Raw genomic sequence first — 18,217 nt, forward strand, 5'->3', positions numbered from 1 at the left:
CTCTTCTCCTTTTCTCGAGAAAAATAGTTAAGAGAAAAAAATTACTGATGCTGCTTTCAATATAAAACGGTACTTTGCAAACTGATAAATCTATTTCAAATTATTTCAGAAGTGTAATCATTGAAAAGATCAGTTATGTAGTCTAAGGTGGTAACCAGAATAAAGCAGCATGGCTTCACACAAGCTTACAAGGTAAACTAGTCTGCTCAATGGAATATAATGATACAGAGACTTAATCTGATAAGGAAAAAAGATATCTGAAATCCAGAAAGATACTCTTTGCAGAACCTCCAAATTTATGTTAAGTTCATGAAACCATACCTTAAGGTCCTGATTTAAAACGCACATTTTCTCTTTGGATATCTCAAGTTCTTTTGTCATCTTTTCACACAAAGCCTTCATTTTTCCAAGCTGTGAAAAATATGGATGTCAAACAGGCTTTTACAGAAAGGCTACATAATCACTTGAATATAAAGGAAGAATTTTGTATATAAATGTAAAAAATTGGTTTCAAATCCTTTGATAATATTTATACTCCATATAAGCTAAATAACAGGCTATTACAAAAGAACTAAATAACTCTGTTACAATGATTTAAGATGAGTAGCAGTGGCAGAATCCCAAATGGAGTCCATTGTTAACTTTCCCATTAACTCTCAATCTATCTGACAAAAACAGAGACTTTGAAATGCATTTGAAAATGATATAAATTCAGATTATGATCTGAGGAGTGGTTTGAGAAAACAAGTTTTCAAAGTCAGTGGCCATTTACAGAAATTGTCCAGCTACGAGTGTGGTCTCTGCTTTTTACTGAGCAGTGCACAGTACTCACATACATACCCGTAAAAGCAGCAAGGTTCCCAAGAGGCATGATGCCTACTGAACTGTTTGTAGTGTTACAAGCAATCACCTTAGAGGTAACTCATGACCATAACCTGTACTAGCTTCACTTTCCATTATCAAAAAAGATAACACATCACTATAATCTGTATTTTTGGTTACCTGATGATGAGGTTAGCAATACAAATGTCTGAAAGAAAGCATCAAATAGAAATGCATTACAGTGCAGGTTACTGCCAGCTCTTGAGCAGTAAGGAATAAATCAGAAGTTAAAAAAAAAATTAGAAAATTTACAAATTACTTTGGAAATTATATTTTTTGTTTGATCTCAAATCAGGAGACCTAGCACAACCCTTCGAAATAGTTACAGTAAGATACAGAATGTTACTAGAATATTTCCAGTCTTTTTGTTGGTTTCCCAGCGCTGTCTCTCTCCCCAAACATATTCTAGCCTTTGCACTATACAGAAAGTCAAAAGCTTGTTATCTGTCAAAACCAAAACACTTATACACCTTTCAGTCACACAAATGAATTAGATTGTTTAATCTAATGTTTAACACAGTAAGTTAAAAGTGACACATGACAAGTTTACCAGTGTATTTCATGTATACATACAGGTGTACATGTATATTAATAACTCCATCAATATGTGGGGTCTTGTTGAAAATCTCTCTATAAAAAGAACCACTACATAATTAGTCGAAACTAAACCCTTACTGCTGTGTATTAAAACATCCTGTTTTTATTGCACAGTGCCCTTCATAGTCCCTTCGTGCATTATTGTATTATTAAAAAGTTTTATTACTAAACATATCTAATATATAAAAAGCCAAAAGCAGCATTGTCTGTGGGGGTAATCAAGAAGGACAGAGCACTGCCCTTTCTGTGCACCATGAAGGTGCTTGGTGATCTCTGGCTCCATATGACAACTTCAGGGTCAGTCACACGCAGTCCTACTGGGAAGTCTTGTGGCAGGTCATCAGTTGGTCCTGCTCTGCTTGCGATTTATTTTCCTTGACAGTTCATTCTTCTTTCTGTCAGAATACTCTCTTTGCTTTCTTAGCAGCCACCCCCTTGGTCTCCCCACTGCTGTCTCTGGCACAGTTTCACAACAAAGCACATCACTAAGCCAAAGCCTGCTGAGTCGACTTTTCAACTGTGCTGCCTATCACGTGACATTCCTCCTCCCAAATAACAATTCGCTGTGGGTAGTATGTTCCTAGTTACTCTGCAGCTTCCAGACTTGGGTCTCAGAAGAGTTTCATAATGACTATACACATCGGTTCTCTTATCTCACTGGGAGAGACCTAACAGTGCTTGCTGTTTACAAAAGTATAATTGTTTCCATGGTCACTTATTTTTGCACCCATTGAACAAACTCAAAGGTCTTGCAGGACACCATTCTTTTCCCAATAAAAGGGGAAAAGCTGATATACTTTTGTTTTTTCTTTTCTTTTTTTTTTTAAAAAACGTTTTGAGTGACTAGCTAGACTATGTATTTGTGAAAATGAAAGATAAAACCTAGAAATGAAACAACAGTACTGGCATTTTTATAATCTTATCACACCTTGCCTTTCTGTATTTGCAAATTTTATCCAAAGATAAGCTAATTACAAGTTTGTACAGAAAGCTTTAACAGTGCACTTAAGTTCTCTCTACAGTCTTTAAAGCCACAAATTCATAAAACATTCACACCCAAGAGGATTAATTTAATCACATTAGCAATACAAATGAGAAAATAAATGCAAGATTGTGACTTTTCAATCAGTGAAATAAAAGGCCAGTAGGGCTGCACGGAAAACATTTGATTTTTTTTCAAGGGTAGGACTTTCAAAATTGAAGTATTTCCATTATTGCCTTAGATAACTTACAGTATTGTCCTATTTTACATGAACAGACCTCAAAATAGCACCAAAGGCTTTCCATCGTAAATGCACTCATCTCAGAAAATCATGCCGCTTTTCAAAGGTACCAGAGCATGCATATTTACATAACTCATACCAATGACTGTTCAGGCTCAAGTGTTGTGTACTTAGGAATATTGCAGTATACACTGCCCAACTCTTAAATTCTCATCTTCTAACTGAAATCCTAGCTATGAATGGCTTGTTTTCCTGAATGTTTATTGAAAATAAGAACCCCAACAGGTTTACTAAGAAAACAAAAACAAATCAGGCTAAAAAGAAAAGAAGAAAAAAAACCTCTTCTCCCTGTCCCCCTAAACATAAGTGAAACTTCACTGTAGGGCAAGCTTTGAGAAATAGTAGTGACGGAGATTATTTCTTTGGGTAATGTGAAGCTGTCAGCTCGACATTCCCACTATTCTGACCTTTTTTACAAGCAAAGCGTATGTACTGCTGCAGGCCGAAGGCGATACATATAGAGCCAAACAGTGCAAGTGTTACCTCATTAGACATATCTTCCAGCTTGTTCTGGTAAGCTGTCAAGGTACACCTCAAAGTCTCAAGGACAGAGAGGCTCAGAGGTTTATCTTTGTCCTTACAAGTGCCTGAAGAAAAATACAGAATGAAAATTAAGCCTTAAAGCCACAGAGAAAAAACTACTCACCCTGGATGAGAGGTACTAAAATTAGTAAAGGCTTCAGTGACAATACAAAACACTAAACAGCAGCCTTGTTTGCCACAAGAGATGCAGCTGAATAGGCATACTTTCACAGCAAAAACAGCTGAAAAACATTTGTATAAAAGCTTTAATACAAGATACAGAACTGTAAGTTCTGGATTACACTTCTACCTAATGTATTTGGTATGCAGTCTCGCATATAATTTCTACTGTGGTCAAGTCTGTGTCATTCAGTCAGACCAGCCAACTTGAAAACCACACAATAACACACTTTGAAAACATGAAAGTTAAATATGTTACACTTTTCCTGACATTATTTTGCTGTTGTGACTAAGCATGCCTATTATAATGTAGTACTTCATCTACTCAAAGCTTTACCGAGCCAAAGATCACATGACTATGTTATGCTTGGAGAGGTCTTAAAAACCTTTTAAATGATCTTGAATTTCATTCCAAAGGAAATAATAAAAAAAAATTATTATCTGTCTGCAGAGTCCTACATAATGTTTCAATTATAAATCTTAAAGCTGATATATCCATTATATACACACTACACTTATTTATTAAACCTTTAGGTAGAGACTTCTGATCTGCTTGCCTTAATTAAGGACATATGAACAAGTTTGAGCATTCCAGAGCCCCGTAGTACAACGTGCTAAGAAAGCAAAACAACACTGTATTGATCAAGAGGTCACAAGATGTCAGCTGATATTAAATTTCCAAGAACAGCCTATTCATTTTTTTCTGGTGTTACAGCAAAATACCAGGTTATTGACAGATTCTTTTTCTCACCATTATTTATATTGGTAGGCAGCATTTATAAACTTATTTTGTAACAAATTATACTATCATCTTTTACACAAGTCTTAAGAAAATGAGCAAATGAACTTTACCAATGCTAACAGCATCCTTATTTTGCAAAATAAGTGAAAAAATCTGTGGCATTTGAACTCCAGAGAGGCTGAACAATCATAACTCCCAGCAGAACTAAATGATGATACAGGTGTTTATCACCTTTGAAAGTTCAGTGTCACTAAGTAATTTACCTAGGGTGGCTCATAAAGTCCAACCAGATACTAAACTCTAAGCCTTTTCTTTGGTACTCCATAAAACATTGTCAGCTAGAGGAGGTGCACTTACAGACTTGCAAGCTGGGTTTTTTAAGAATCCTACGGTTAGTGTTATCTAATGAGCATGATATTCTACTCAAAGCATTATACAAAAGTGACAGATTTGTCCTGTAGGCTATTCATAATGCACCAATGGTAGTGGAAAACTTACGTATATGCACGATTCAGAAAGTATTGACAACAGCTGTTCTGAAATTTTTTTCCATTAATTAGCCTCTTCTCTCCCAGCCCTTTGATAATACCAGAAAGCACAGAGACCTATTCAGATCGGACACTAACTTTTCACTTTTGACTTGCCAGCCAACTGTTACTGTCAAAGTCACACCTTGTCAAACCAATGCAGGTTTGCAAGACTGCTTTCGGTAACAAGCACAAGACCTGCTCTACAGCACGTAAGTGAATTTAAATAGAATGCGCATCCCAGTGACAGACTTCTGCTCTGTCCTATCAGTCACTCTAGTGGACACTAATTTACCACAGTTTCTAAAGGTCTACAGAGTCAGGGAAAAGCAAAATCTTCTTAACAAGACTCCAGTGCCCTTAACCAAACCTCTGAGTCCTAGAGATGTTGCAAATAGCAATGTTACACTTGGAATCAACCTAAGAATAATTCATAAAATCTGACCTTTTGCAAGGAGTTTAGATTTCACATTTAAGAAAGAGACTAGTAATACCTTACTACCATTTTTATCACTTAACCACAGCTATAGTTAAGGACGCACAGGGCTCCAGTCCTGTCTTATCCATTACAAGAGTGACTTCTCACTACTACCCTTTGTAGGAACATTTTGCAGTGACCTTGTTGCACAGAAAAAATGAAGTACTATTCTTCCATACTTGTAGCTCTAGAGAAGTTGTAACCCATAATTCTCATTCAGCTTAAAATAATACCTGTTAAGTCAATCTAGGGGTTGTCTTCCATCCCATAGTTTTCATCAAGCTGTCTAAATAATGTATCTTCATTCCTAAAGTCCAACCTGCAATGCAGTCACTGAAACATGCCTCTGAACTATCTTGATTTACATCATGTTGGCCAAACCCAGGCTTTTGCCAGTGAACTTTCCATGCTGGCATTCCTTGCTGTTGCTGCAACTCTATTTTTTAGGCAGCCCAGTCTGCCAACAGAAATACCAGATTCTACCTTCCTGCACTAGTTGAAAACAAGCCTATGGCTTTAATACCGGCCAAATGTTGTCTGTCTTCATACAACTATGCAGGAGACATGCAACATAATCCAAATGGCACTCTTTTGCTGGAAAGGCCCTACTTCAGCAACAAGGAAAAAAACAAACCAACACTTGAAGCATTTGCCAAGTATCACCTAAGAGTTTAGGGGAAGAATTTTGGGAAAATGCCAGGTTCAACAGGAACCTAACAGGAGGTATACAAGTGAGTAAGCTCTTAAATCTGCTGCTTCAGACCTTCTATGTATAGAACTGGCCTGGCTAAGATGGAGTTAAGTTTCTCCATTGCAGCTCATACAGTGCTGTGTTTTAGATTTTTGACCAAAACAGTACTGGTGGCCTGCAATAAATGGTGGCATTAACTCAAAGCAGCTAACACTATTGGCACTTGATACTCAGTTCACTTTTTTTCCCAGATTACTACAACCACAATTTCTTTTTTCCTGAAACGAAGACAAACTTCCCTGACCAGTAACCTTGCTGCTGAATAACTGCAAAATGTGATAAACTGAACAAGGACAAACTGAAATCATGCAAATTGCCCAATAAGAATAACAATGCTGTGGAAAATTTATAAAGGTCACTCAAAAAGGAGAAGATGTGGATTTATACTTGTTATTTTGTAAGGTATAATGAAAAAACTTTTTAAAATACTTCAGATTTTAATCTTAAAAATATAAAATCTCCTCTTCTTTTTCTTGTATAGCCTAATAATCACAGCACAATCAGTACTTCAATTAAGGGGCTAGACCTTTAATACTGACAGATCTTTAAGGAAGTCTCTCAACCACTGGGGTTGAAAGTTAAAAACAAGAAAGAAAAGGCTGCCCAGCCAGCTGTGGCTCATGTAGCCCCTCATCTGCTAATTAGACTACAAAGATTTATTTAAGATTTCTACTTTTATTGGCACCCAGGCATTCCCATTTCAAATATGATTACATTAAATATCTTTTTGGAAATTGAAAGAAATACTGTTACATAATAAATTCGTAAGCAGAACACAGTAAGGAAAGAGCATTAAAAATTTAGGTTTCACATTAGAAGTGTAGTAAGTATGTAGAATAAATGTCTTGGTCAATGTCCACTTTAATATTAGCCATAAGAACTCAATCCACAGCAGACGCAAATTTGACTTGCTGCCTCAACTGAGCCTCTGCAGAGATGCTGAAGCTTAAATAAGAGATCTCTTCAAATGAGATCTTTCAAAGTTTACCTTAAAGAAAGAAAATTAATCCTTAAGTTACTGTTACTGAATCCCTGATATTACAGAAACAGGTCAAAGCTGTTCTCTACAAGGTTTACCACTAGGGAGAACAGAAAACATACCCAAAAGACAATTACTGCTTTGGAAACTGCACTTTGGAAGCAGCATCTAGCTCCCCCTAGAATTGCTGAAGCCTCTCTAGACATGTGGAACTTTGCATGGTTGAGGAAAACATACAGTTTTGAAAAGCTTTTCAGTCTGAGGTATCTACAGTAAACCTACAAATATATATTACCCACAGGAATTACATTTACAATTACAGAATAAAACTGATACCAGTTCACAAATAAAGAAAATCATACAGTCCATGTGAGGAAATCAATGCATCACAGATTCAAGGCTAGGCTTTTAAGGACAACTGAAATCTCAAGAAGTTCCGTTATTCAATTTCAACAGTGCCAGGCCACAATAAATAATAATAATCATCATCATCATCATCATCATCTGTTTGTGAAGATAGAAAAAATGCATCTTCATTTAAAGGTGTTATACGACCCATTTATGTCTACTGTTGCTAAAAAGTGCAGCAACATTTATTTTATATAAGATAAACGCATTTGCTCTTTAGGCAACATTTTGCCTGTTTTCTTTCTGTTTATTTGCACTGTAAGTTGAAAGCATTTTGTGTTTAGTGTGCGAGAGAAACTTTTATAGAGTTTTAAATTAAGATTTTAAAAATGTACTAGTTTCACCTTTAAAAAAAAATCAGTGGCTTTGATGTTAAAGTTCAGCTTGTTTATGTTAGCCATTATTTCAAATGTTTAAGCAGGCAGCCGTTTGTTGAGTTTGGTACAATAATTATATATAAAGCTAGGCAGCAGAGTGACAACCACAGACTTGCAATTAATTTTAATGAAAACAGAGAAATAATTGTTTTGTATTAGATCAAATGAATGCAATATAGTAATAGTCCACAATCAACAGTAAAAAAGTATTGTGTTATACCATGTGTCCTACACAACCTTTTTGAATATATGACCTTTAAGTTGCTGAAGGTTGCCTCAGAATTTGGCTCAGTTCAAGCAAAACATCTGTTCCCTTTGCAGGTATACTGTAAGGACTTTTTTCTCAGTTGGATTTAGAGCACAGCAAGTAAGCCCTTTTCTGACCGATCATATACACCCCAGCATTTGTAAATCAAGCTCTGGGCTGACAACAGCAGGTCCACATTCCGTCACCCTTTCTCAGCTAGCAAGGCCATTTGACTGCTGTGAGAACTGCTCTTATCATGTCATCAAATCAAAGCATGTTGAGAAGAGGGAATGCAAGAGGCATCTGCAGAATTCCCACAATGTAGTGACTTTGGAACACTGACAGATGCATCTGTCATTTTATACCTTCAACTAACCTGCTGTCCGCTGGCCTGACATAGCAAAGCTGTCCAAGAGTAACTCCAGCTCTCTCATGTTGTTTTCATACGTCTCTGTTAGAAAGACCTGGTGTTTCTTGGCCTTTATTTGACAGGATACACACAAGACAAGAGGAGAAAAAAAGAAAACCATTAAAACAGTGAACAGAAGAAATACAGATCATAGTGGTATTTTTGTTTTCTAAGTTTAAATTCCTGCTATATTTCTTATTACTCTTTTTCTTGTGCCAAGAGACCTAATATGACATCACAAATAAGTAACACTGAACCCCAAAACACATTTAAAATAGAACTAAAGGCTTTCAAAAGAAAAAACAGTTGCACTAAAAGCTAGTCTTGATCATCTTCTCCTTTAAAAATATCTTCAAGAACATTAATTAACTGCTGCCCACCTATGCAAGCAACGAAATCTATTGTTACACCCTACAAGGGCATCCAGAAAGACACCAAACTACTGGCAGACAGGCTAGAAATTCATTATTTGGCACTCAGTCAAATCCCACACCTATTCTCATTGCAAATCTGCCTACTTTAATTGTTTGTATCTTCCATGCTTGATAGTGATTTCTTCAATATCAAAAACTCCTCCTTATGCATGGAATATAAAGCAGCAGAGTCCTTCAGTTCCTATCACTTGAGTTTTCTTAAAGAAAGCTGTTCACGAAGTGCAGCCTATTGTCTTGACATTTGCTTTATTTTGAGGGCAGAAAGATACTACATCAGATTTTTTAATCACTACAATAGAAAGACTCTACCAAATCATCCCTTCAATTTATATCTTATAATAAAACTTGCAATTTTCAAAGACATGCATCCATAATTCCAGGTGAGATCAAGGTCCTCTTGGACATAAGTAGTTCTGACTTGTCAAAGAAATGCTCAATTTTAGCAGCTGACAAAAAGTAATACATCTCAACAGTTTAGAAAACAAAAGAAACAAAATGAAAACCCCTGAACAACTCCTCTCCCCTAAATCAAGAGTAAACTAGATTTAAATAACTTCATGATTTTCTTATGACAAAGGTTATGCTCAAAGACGTCTCATCATTCCTAATTACTAAATATTTTTTTTCTAAATTCTAACACCTACTTAATTTCCATTTCTACTTGGTGATAGAATGTTACGCTTTCTATATTGAGAAGAATCCTACTGTTTTCTATCATACCTACAAACTATTGCTTTGGTTATGCTTTACATCATGTGTAAGGATCCAGTCAATTTCTGAAGGGTGGGAAATATCCTCCCCAGGAAAACAGCTACATACTGGTAGCATATAACTGTCAGGCTAAAATACCAAGAAATGCATTTAATTCTCTGCAGTGTTCTTCACTATCCACCTTAAATATTTTATAAATTTGCCTTACTCTTTCAATTTTAATTATATGTACTATGTATCAACTAATATATTATTCATATGTGTATTTCAATGTTAGGTCCCCTGCAGCATTTACACGCCCTTCCTTATGTAAGTTTGTACTACACTTCATAAAGAATTTCCATACCACTTCTCTATATTCAAAAATAAGTAAATTGCAATTCTTACTCTATAAAATTATCTATATAAATAGAGCTTGTAATTGCTGAGGTCCAGTAAAAATATTTTATGGGATGCAAACACATTAAAATAATTTACTCTCATTACCAGTATTATCTCAAAGACCTCACATATTATGAATAAGAAAATATACCAATATGATCAGCATTACAATAAAATACTCTTTCTGCATAAACCACTCCAGCACAGACAAGGTCAGACTAAATCTTCCCAGAAAAATCTTTTCCCATGGAAAAGTCAAATGTGAGAATTTTTTTTTCAATCTCCTCATTCAATTTTTCATTTGGTTTAGTTAATTTACTACAATTTAGTCAGTATATTCCAGTCTATGTAGCTTTCACCACTTTTCTGTGTTTTATTTGCTAGCTGCATCTACACTCCCTAACCCAATTTCAGTCTCTTTTTCAACAGCAATAAAGATCAAAACGAAATTCCTTAGATTATCCAGTTTCTCTACATTTCAGCTGCAAAGTATTTAGTATCTCTCCTTTCGAACTCCCTTTTTCAATCACTGTCCCCATTATCAGAAATTGAAGAAAATACTGCTGGAAATCCAGGCACAGGTTAAAAGTCCAAAAGGGTCTGAATATATCAATCTAATTTTTTATGTCTCACTGACAGGTACCTAATAAGAATGTGTAGAGTCATAAAATCACGGAATAATTTAAGCTGACAGGATCTCCAGAGGTCATCTGGTCCCACTCCCCATGCATAGCAGGGCCATGCTTGAAGTGAGGTTAGGCTGTTCAGAGCCTCATCCAGTCAAGTTTTGAGTATCCTCAAGGATGGAGTTTCAACAACCCCTCCAGGCAACCTGCTCCAGTATCTCACAATCCTCACTGCGAAGGTTTTTTTCCCCTTACAGGTAATTAGAATTTCCCTTTCTAAAACTTCTGTATGGTGAAAGTGTGAGAGAAAACAGTTTGAAAGTGCAGCTTTGTCTTCTCCATAAGCACCCATTTGACGGTTCATTGCAGTAACTGTAACTCCCTTAGTTTTCTTTTCTTCAGTCTGAATAAATACAGCAAGTATACTTAATTCTTTACTTTGAAAAGGAAAATCACAGAACCATAGAATGGGTTGGGTTGGAAGCGACCTCAAATATCATCTAGTTCCAACCCCCCTGCCATGGGCAGGGACACCCTCCACTAGACCACATTGCCCAAAGCCCCATTCAACCTGGCCTTGAACACTTCCAGGGAGGGGGCAGCCACAACCTCTCTGGGCAACCTGTTCCAGTGTCTCACCACCCTCACAGTGAAGAATTTCTTCCTAATATCTAATCTAAATCTACCCTCTTTTAGTTTAAACCCATTACCCCTTGTCCTATCACTACATGCCCTTGTAAACAGTCCCTCTCCAGCTTTTCTGTCGGCCCCCTTCAGGTACTGGAAGCCTTCTCTTCTCCAGGCTGAGCAATTCCAACTCTCTCAGCCTGTCTTCACAGAAGAGGTGCTCCAGCCCTCTGATCATCTTTGTATGGAGTATGGATCCTTGAAATAGAGTCCACAGGTGTAGAGGTCAAACATAATCAACTGCAGCTGCTCAAAGATATCTTCTGCCAGATCCAACTATTCCAGGAGATGAGATTACTTCCCTCTCACGAACTCGATCCATATTCATATTTGTGCTAGGGGATGCCAGTCCTGTAGAACTACTGGAAAGGTACTGGTGTGAGTTTCCCTACATTACTTCAAAAGGGAAATCAGGTGACAAAGTGCTAAAGCCTTTACTTAAAGAGAGTTTGTTTCCCAGACCACATTAGTAGAAACAGGTGAAAGAACACTTGTGAAGTAGGCCTTCTGCTGACTTTGCTTGACTTCCTGCACATCAGGATGGACCATTCTTGACCTTGGAGGTGATCCTTGAAAATGACCTTGAAAATCAAAGGCAGCAGGAGGTCTGTACAGATGCACAAGCAGCTCCTGACTAAATTCAAATATTAATAGGAAGCATAAAGGAGGTGGCAGCAGGTATAGGTAACGAGGAAGAAATATAGGGACACTGTCCAGGCATGGAGGGGTATGTTCAGGGAAGCCAAAATCCACCATAAATTAAATCTGGTAAGGAATGTGAAGGGCAACAGGAAAGGCTCCCCGAAGTACATCACCAGCAAAAGGAAGACTAGGCAAAATGTGGGCCTGCTGCTGAATGGGACAAGGGATCTGGTGACTAGGATGCAGAAAAGGCCTTCTCAATGCCTTTTTTCACCTCAGTATTTACTGGTAGACCTGCCTTCAGGAATCCCAGGTTGAATTCTCGAAATGTATTAAGAGTATTTCCTATACTTCCCTCACAAAATATTCAGAATAGGAGGCTAGAAACCAAACAACATGGGAGCAAAGTCATGCTTCCTGAACCCAGAATATATGCTGAATTGTAGCACACACAATGCTTCCCCAAGTCAAACTTCATAACCTGAAGAGGGCTCCTATTATCACAAAACATCCCTCGAGGACAATAGAATTTTGGGTAGAAAAATGTGTTTGGCAACATACGTACTTAACCATTAATTTTAAAACACAACTGCAGTTTTAAAGAAATTAAATAGAAGCCAAGTATTTTTCACTACAAGTACTGTAGGCTCCAACCAGATCAAAATCTTTTTTTCCAAATGCTTTGTATCCTTATCCATAAGGGTAACTAGAATTATTAGGAAAGCTTACTACTTATAAAAATTATTCCACCCACTGTCAGAATTAGGCTAATCTTCCAGAAATGCAGTATTTGTATTTATTTGGGAAATTCCCTACTACCTCGGTTACAGAGATATTTTCCTTAACTACTAGTATTCAATTTTGGTATTATGCCATCACCTACTCCAGGACAGAAATGAAGTCCCATTGATTTTTTTAGCATTTTCCAAAAGCCACCATTGAATAAAGTAGATGCAAAGTCTATGCACACTTCCAGAATAGCCCCGACGTGACCTGTCACTGCAAATGTGCATCTGTCTTTCAAGTTCAATAATGTTTAAAGAACAAATGTGCAGGCAGGAGTTCAAGGCCTTTTCAAAATTAACTTATCAAAACCCCAGTAGTATTATGCATGGAACTGGGATCCAGTCCTGCAACGAAGTGCCATTAGTCCAAGAGGAATTTTCTCTGCTTTGTTTACAGTTACAGGGATTTTCCTGTGTGACTGTCTCGCACATGGACTAATTCATTCTCTCAGTCTACAGTACAAATCCCATCTGATGATGGCAGAGAAAGTGCGAAAGACAGAACTATCCACACAGCCACCAAAAAGCAGTATGTTCAGATACTCCTTGAAATTAATTTGGGTAAATTCTCTACAAAAGCATCAGAATGTTTACCAGGCATGACCTTGAGGGAAACAAATCAAAGCATTTATAGATATAGGCTCCAAATGACTGCTCGACAGTTAACAAAAAATGGGTTTTATTTGAATGATGTTCTGTATACCAGAACAGTGGCAAAAATTTTAAGCAACCAAGCAGAAATTGCAAGATAAACAACAAAACAAAACCATCACTGACAATCTCCCTCCTTAGGCTACTATTTATTTTTGCTCAAGTTATCTAACTATTCAATACTTAATAGAGTTTCTTTATTTTCTTTTATTAGCTAGAATTTTCCAAAGTCTATAGAGGGGTCTTTAAAAGCGTCTAGGCATGTGTAAATTTAATACAATTTCTCAAGAAATTTAGTGTCTCCGTTTTAATCACCTGAAATCAAATTAAGCAAAAATGCTCAAGTTTTACATGGAACTAGTCTAGTCCCTTAAAGAGAACAACCATTTGGTGGCAGAGAATGTTATGAAGTATCTCTCTGTTTTGGGGGGTTTGGTGAGTTTTTTTAGTCAGAGAAAACTTTTTGAGAACTGGTAATTTTAAAAGCATTTTTAGATGCCTATCTTCAAACATTGGGACATCACAGCTTGAGTGGCCTCTCCACTTCCAAAATAAATCACAAAATTGGTTTCTTTGTAGAAACTTGTTTAAGTATACATAATACTGATTGGTCATCTTAAGACAGTAACAGAAGTAGCATCTAGGTAGGAACACTCCACCCCTGAGTGGAGAGGCAAGCAAAACAAGAATCAAGGTAACATAACATTTAACAACTATTAGCACAAAATTAATGAAGAGAGTGTCTCAGTTTCTTTAAATTGGAAAAAAAAAAAAAAAAAAGCTCTGTTGACAGTAAATTGTCTAGATGAGATTTACATCTTTGCCACTGAGTACCAGGTTCTACTCCATCGAATTTGTAGAACAGAATCATAACCTTCAGGGTGTTTCACTGCCTGATCAGTCAATACTTAAGACACTTCTGTTAAAGAACAGTAGTTAATGCCTGTGTCCACACACTAGATGCTCAAACATTTCTGTTCTGACTGACTTTCAGCTTACAATAACCTACAAGGTTATTACAGACTGTCAAGATGTATACAGCACATGACTGCATGCATGGCTGTAAGAGAAAGATTTACATGCCACATGGAAAAAGACAGGCTCTACGTGTAATCTATTACACCACTTATACACTAATTATGCTAGTTCTGGTAGTACCTATACAAAGGGGAGGAAATGAATACACAGTTCTTCCAAATTAAAGGAATTTATACTAAAATACACTGGTTTTAATTACTTCCATTTCCCAATACGCATTCTGACAAAGTGGTAAGTTCCCCAAATTTGAATATGCATTTCTTATAAAATAAAGGTTCAACATCTCCTGCCTGTCTGGTACTAGGAATTAAAAATCATTCACTACTAGATGCCAGAGATGTAAATATCCTGAGTAACTTTTAAAACTATTAAAGACACCTCTTATTCTTTCCACAGGGCAGAAATACAGCTGGGGCTGTTTCGATTTAAAATATGTTCTGATTTACAATGGCTGTTCTTCCAAATTCCTATTCTTCAAGCTAAAAAATTTCTAAAAACCCTAGCTGGAAATAATGACAAGCTTGAGACCAATTTCATCAGAAAAACATAATAGAAATCTTGAGAGCCTGCTCACGCTGAACATTCATAAGCAGTTTTGTTTGATACCAACAGATCCTATCACATTTGATCCATGCAAATTTCTGGCAAACTTCTGCCACACGCTGATATTTAAAATTAAAAGCAGCATAACTACTTTACTATATATTCAACTGACCTATTTAAAAAAAAGTTCTTTTTCATATAAAGTTTCCAAGAATCTATTTCGTCCCTGCATAAGTCTGCTTCTCTGAAAACAAAGATCCTTTACTGGTCCGGTTGTATTTCCCAAGTATTTTACAAACAAAAACATTAACTGGTATTATAGCAGTACAGCAAGAAACCAACATAAGATTATCAGACTGGAGTGGAAAGGACATATTCAGGATGTCTAACAATAGTATAAAATATAAGAAAGAAATTAATATATCAAAAAAGCAGGAGGGGGAAATGAAGGGAAGAGAACACACTGACATTTCCACACAATTTTAGTATCGGCATAGTGAAGCTTAATAGCGGTATATGAAATGTTATCTATACTTAGTTTCTGCTAGTCTTCTGCTTTTTCATTTTGGGAAGAAAAATAACAAAAAGCTGTCCAGACTGAGTAAACAAGACCACACACAGGCACTCCTCCTTCCCAAACAAATACAAGAGTCTTCAGGAAAAATACAAAGCCATCCAAGGTGATAAAAATCTAATCCCATAGGGGACCACTAATATAACTCATCAAAAATGAGTATTTTTACTACCTGTTCAAGACAGTCTTGTGGTTTGAAATTGTTCCAGTAAAATAATTAAAACAACTGGCTCTATGAATAAGACAGTTCTTTTAACTGAGACTATCTATTCTGCTTTTTACCTTGTAATGTTCATTCTGAGTACACCATTTAATAGTGTTGCCATTACCAGAAGCCTTGATCATGAACAGAATTTAGTCCTGAATTCTTGTCAGGTATAACATAGACTTCACTAAGGTAACCAAACGAAAAGGAAAACTCATATCACAGCAATAGCTAGCAAGTGCTCAAGGTTCCTAGTAGAAATTTTTCAGCTTGGAGTAGTATTTTATATTAACAAATAGCAATTGTTACTGACTAGAGTTAGAGAAGACAGTTGCTTTTGTCACTTTATATTCCTTTGTGCCTGATAAGATGACTTTTTCAGGTTAATTAGGCCATGACTTTTAATACATTAATGCTTGCATGGAAGAAGCTGTGATTTTCCCAGAAGGAAGAGAGGGTTTTGACTTGATTTTTCTTCAATTTATTGGTTACCAATCTGTCCGGAAAGTGGGTAACACTAAGACAATATATGGAATAACTCTATCAGCTGAACAGAAGGCACCAGCAAGTCTGAAGATCCTCTGATTCAGGTCTCCTGCTCACTGATAAGCACAATGCCTGTCAGCAGCAGGGAACAGACTACATTTGCCTTCCATACTCACAGCTCTGAAAGACAGAAACAGGAGAAATTTGCAAGCCAGTCTGAAAAAGAGTTTACTTGGCTAAGTACAGAAATACTGCAAATGCTAATACACAATGGAAAGAGAGATGCGTTTCTAGATACCCTAAGATGTTTGTTTTGTCCCTGCTGCTACGCAACAGGATGGCAAAATTGTTATTCAAAATTGAGGTGGGTAGAGACAATGGGAAGGCCCTAGCTGGTCATGTAAAGGGAGAAAGATTTTAGAAAATAATCCAGTAAAATACATCCAACATGCCAAATTCACACCAAAACAAAACAACAACAAAAAAACCCCTCTGCTTTGTCACCTGCAAACAAGCAATTTTCAAGCATTTTTTACAGTCAAATGCTTGCATTAAAACCAAAATGTTATGTGAAATAAACAAGCCTAGAATGGTAGCTAATAAACCTTGGAGTAGAAAAAAGCTTGAGTAGAAAGACAGAACATTCTCCACAAAGAATCAAATTGCCTCTTCGCTAGGAATGCAAACACAAGTTACTCTTTCCTCATAGTCATGCTTTTAAAGTAACTGTTTTCTGCAAGCAACTCTTCAGTTAATACATGGTGTATCACTTCAAATACATTTTCAAATTAGCTTCTCCAGTGTAATTAGCTATATTTACTCATGTTTTACAAAACAAAGTAATATAAGTAACATCAGAGTAACACAATGGCAGAGTTCTTACACAGCTCAGCATAGCAAATGCAGATTATGTTCACAGCATGTTTAAAAAACCCTGAACAATGAGTGCCACAGGCCTTTTGTCTTACCTTTGCAAGCTCCTCCTGTAATTCTCTGCAGATTTTTTCATTATTCCCTAGCTTCTCAGAAAGATCTTTAATTACCTTCTTCTTTTCCTCAATCTTTTCATTCATTTGCTTGTTTGTGGATAAACACTCTTTTTCTAATCTGGAAAGTTTTAGCATTAGAAAATTTTTATGAAAAATACTGTTGTCAAGTATAGCATATACTTTTAAAGATAATCAATGAATATGGCACATATTATGTTAGCACATCATATGGCTTCTGAAGTTGATGTCTTTTTTTTTTTTTTAAACTCAAGAGAGGTATATATTCCTTCCAAGGCTTTTCAAGAAGTGGTTACATTATTTTCAGTTACCAATGCTTGTGGTAGGCTTCCAGTCATAAATTCATTTGTTCATTTGGATATGGCCTCCAAATTACACACAATAAACAGAATTAATCAAATTTTAATCAACACAGTAGCTCTCTTCAGAAAGACTATGTCACATTTTGTATAATCAACTCAGATTTCAAGTACAAAGCTTGCTCCTAAAGTTTCCACATTCCTAACTATATTCTACTCAGAATGGCATCACTTCAAATTTTTCCACCAGCAGACTGTTCCCAAAAATTCAAACAGTGCTTGTACTATACCAGTCCTCCATATAAAGAGCCTGGCGTGGCTCAACAGGTAACTCATGAGAAAGACATAAGGCCAAACAACAGCATACACAAGACAGAAGCAGGGACAGGAATCCAAGGAAGAATTTAGAAAGATTGCCTGAGTATGTAGGCATGGTGTCAGGAAAGCCAAAAGCTCACCTAGAATTCATGTTTGAAAAGGATGACAAAGACAAGATGAGATTTTACCACTACGTTAAGGTAGGAAAGAAAACATGGACCTGCTTCTATACAGACCAGATAATTTATCAACAGCAGACAAAGAGAAGGTCACCACACTCGATGCCTTTTTTGCCTCAGTCTTCCCCGACAAGGTCTTCCAAGTCTCTATGACCAGTGAAAGGGCTCAAAGAGGAAAACAGCTCCTAGCAGTAGATAAGAATTGAGTCCAGGACTACTTGTAAGAAGGCAGCCTGCAGAAATTCACAGGTTCACAGACTGGTAGGAGT

The 18,217-nt window shown here is 36.6% G+C and overlaps 1 protein-coding gene across 1 annotated transcript in view; it reads right to left on the minus strand.

The window, feature by feature from the left end:
- CCDC171 (coiled-coil domain containing 171) overlaps nucleotides 1–18,217 on the minus strand; it is a 134,073-nt gene that overhangs the window by 78,860 nt on the left and 36,996 nt on the right. Inside the window, 4 exon segments of the mRNA XM_075739772.1 lie at nucleotides 322–411; nucleotides 3,246–3,349; nucleotides 8,350–8,452; nucleotides 17,114–17,252. Coding sequence (XP_075595887.1) covers nucleotides 322–411; nucleotides 3,246–3,349; nucleotides 8,350–8,452; nucleotides 17,114–17,252 — 436 coding nt within the window.

Source organism: Balearica regulorum, chromosome Z (assembly GCF_011004875.1).
Source record: "Balearica regulorum gibbericeps isolate bBalReg1 chromosome Z, bBalReg1.pri, whole genome shotgun sequence".
NCBI lineage: Eukaryota > Metazoa > Chordata > Aves > Gruiformes > Gruidae > Balearica > Balearica regulorum.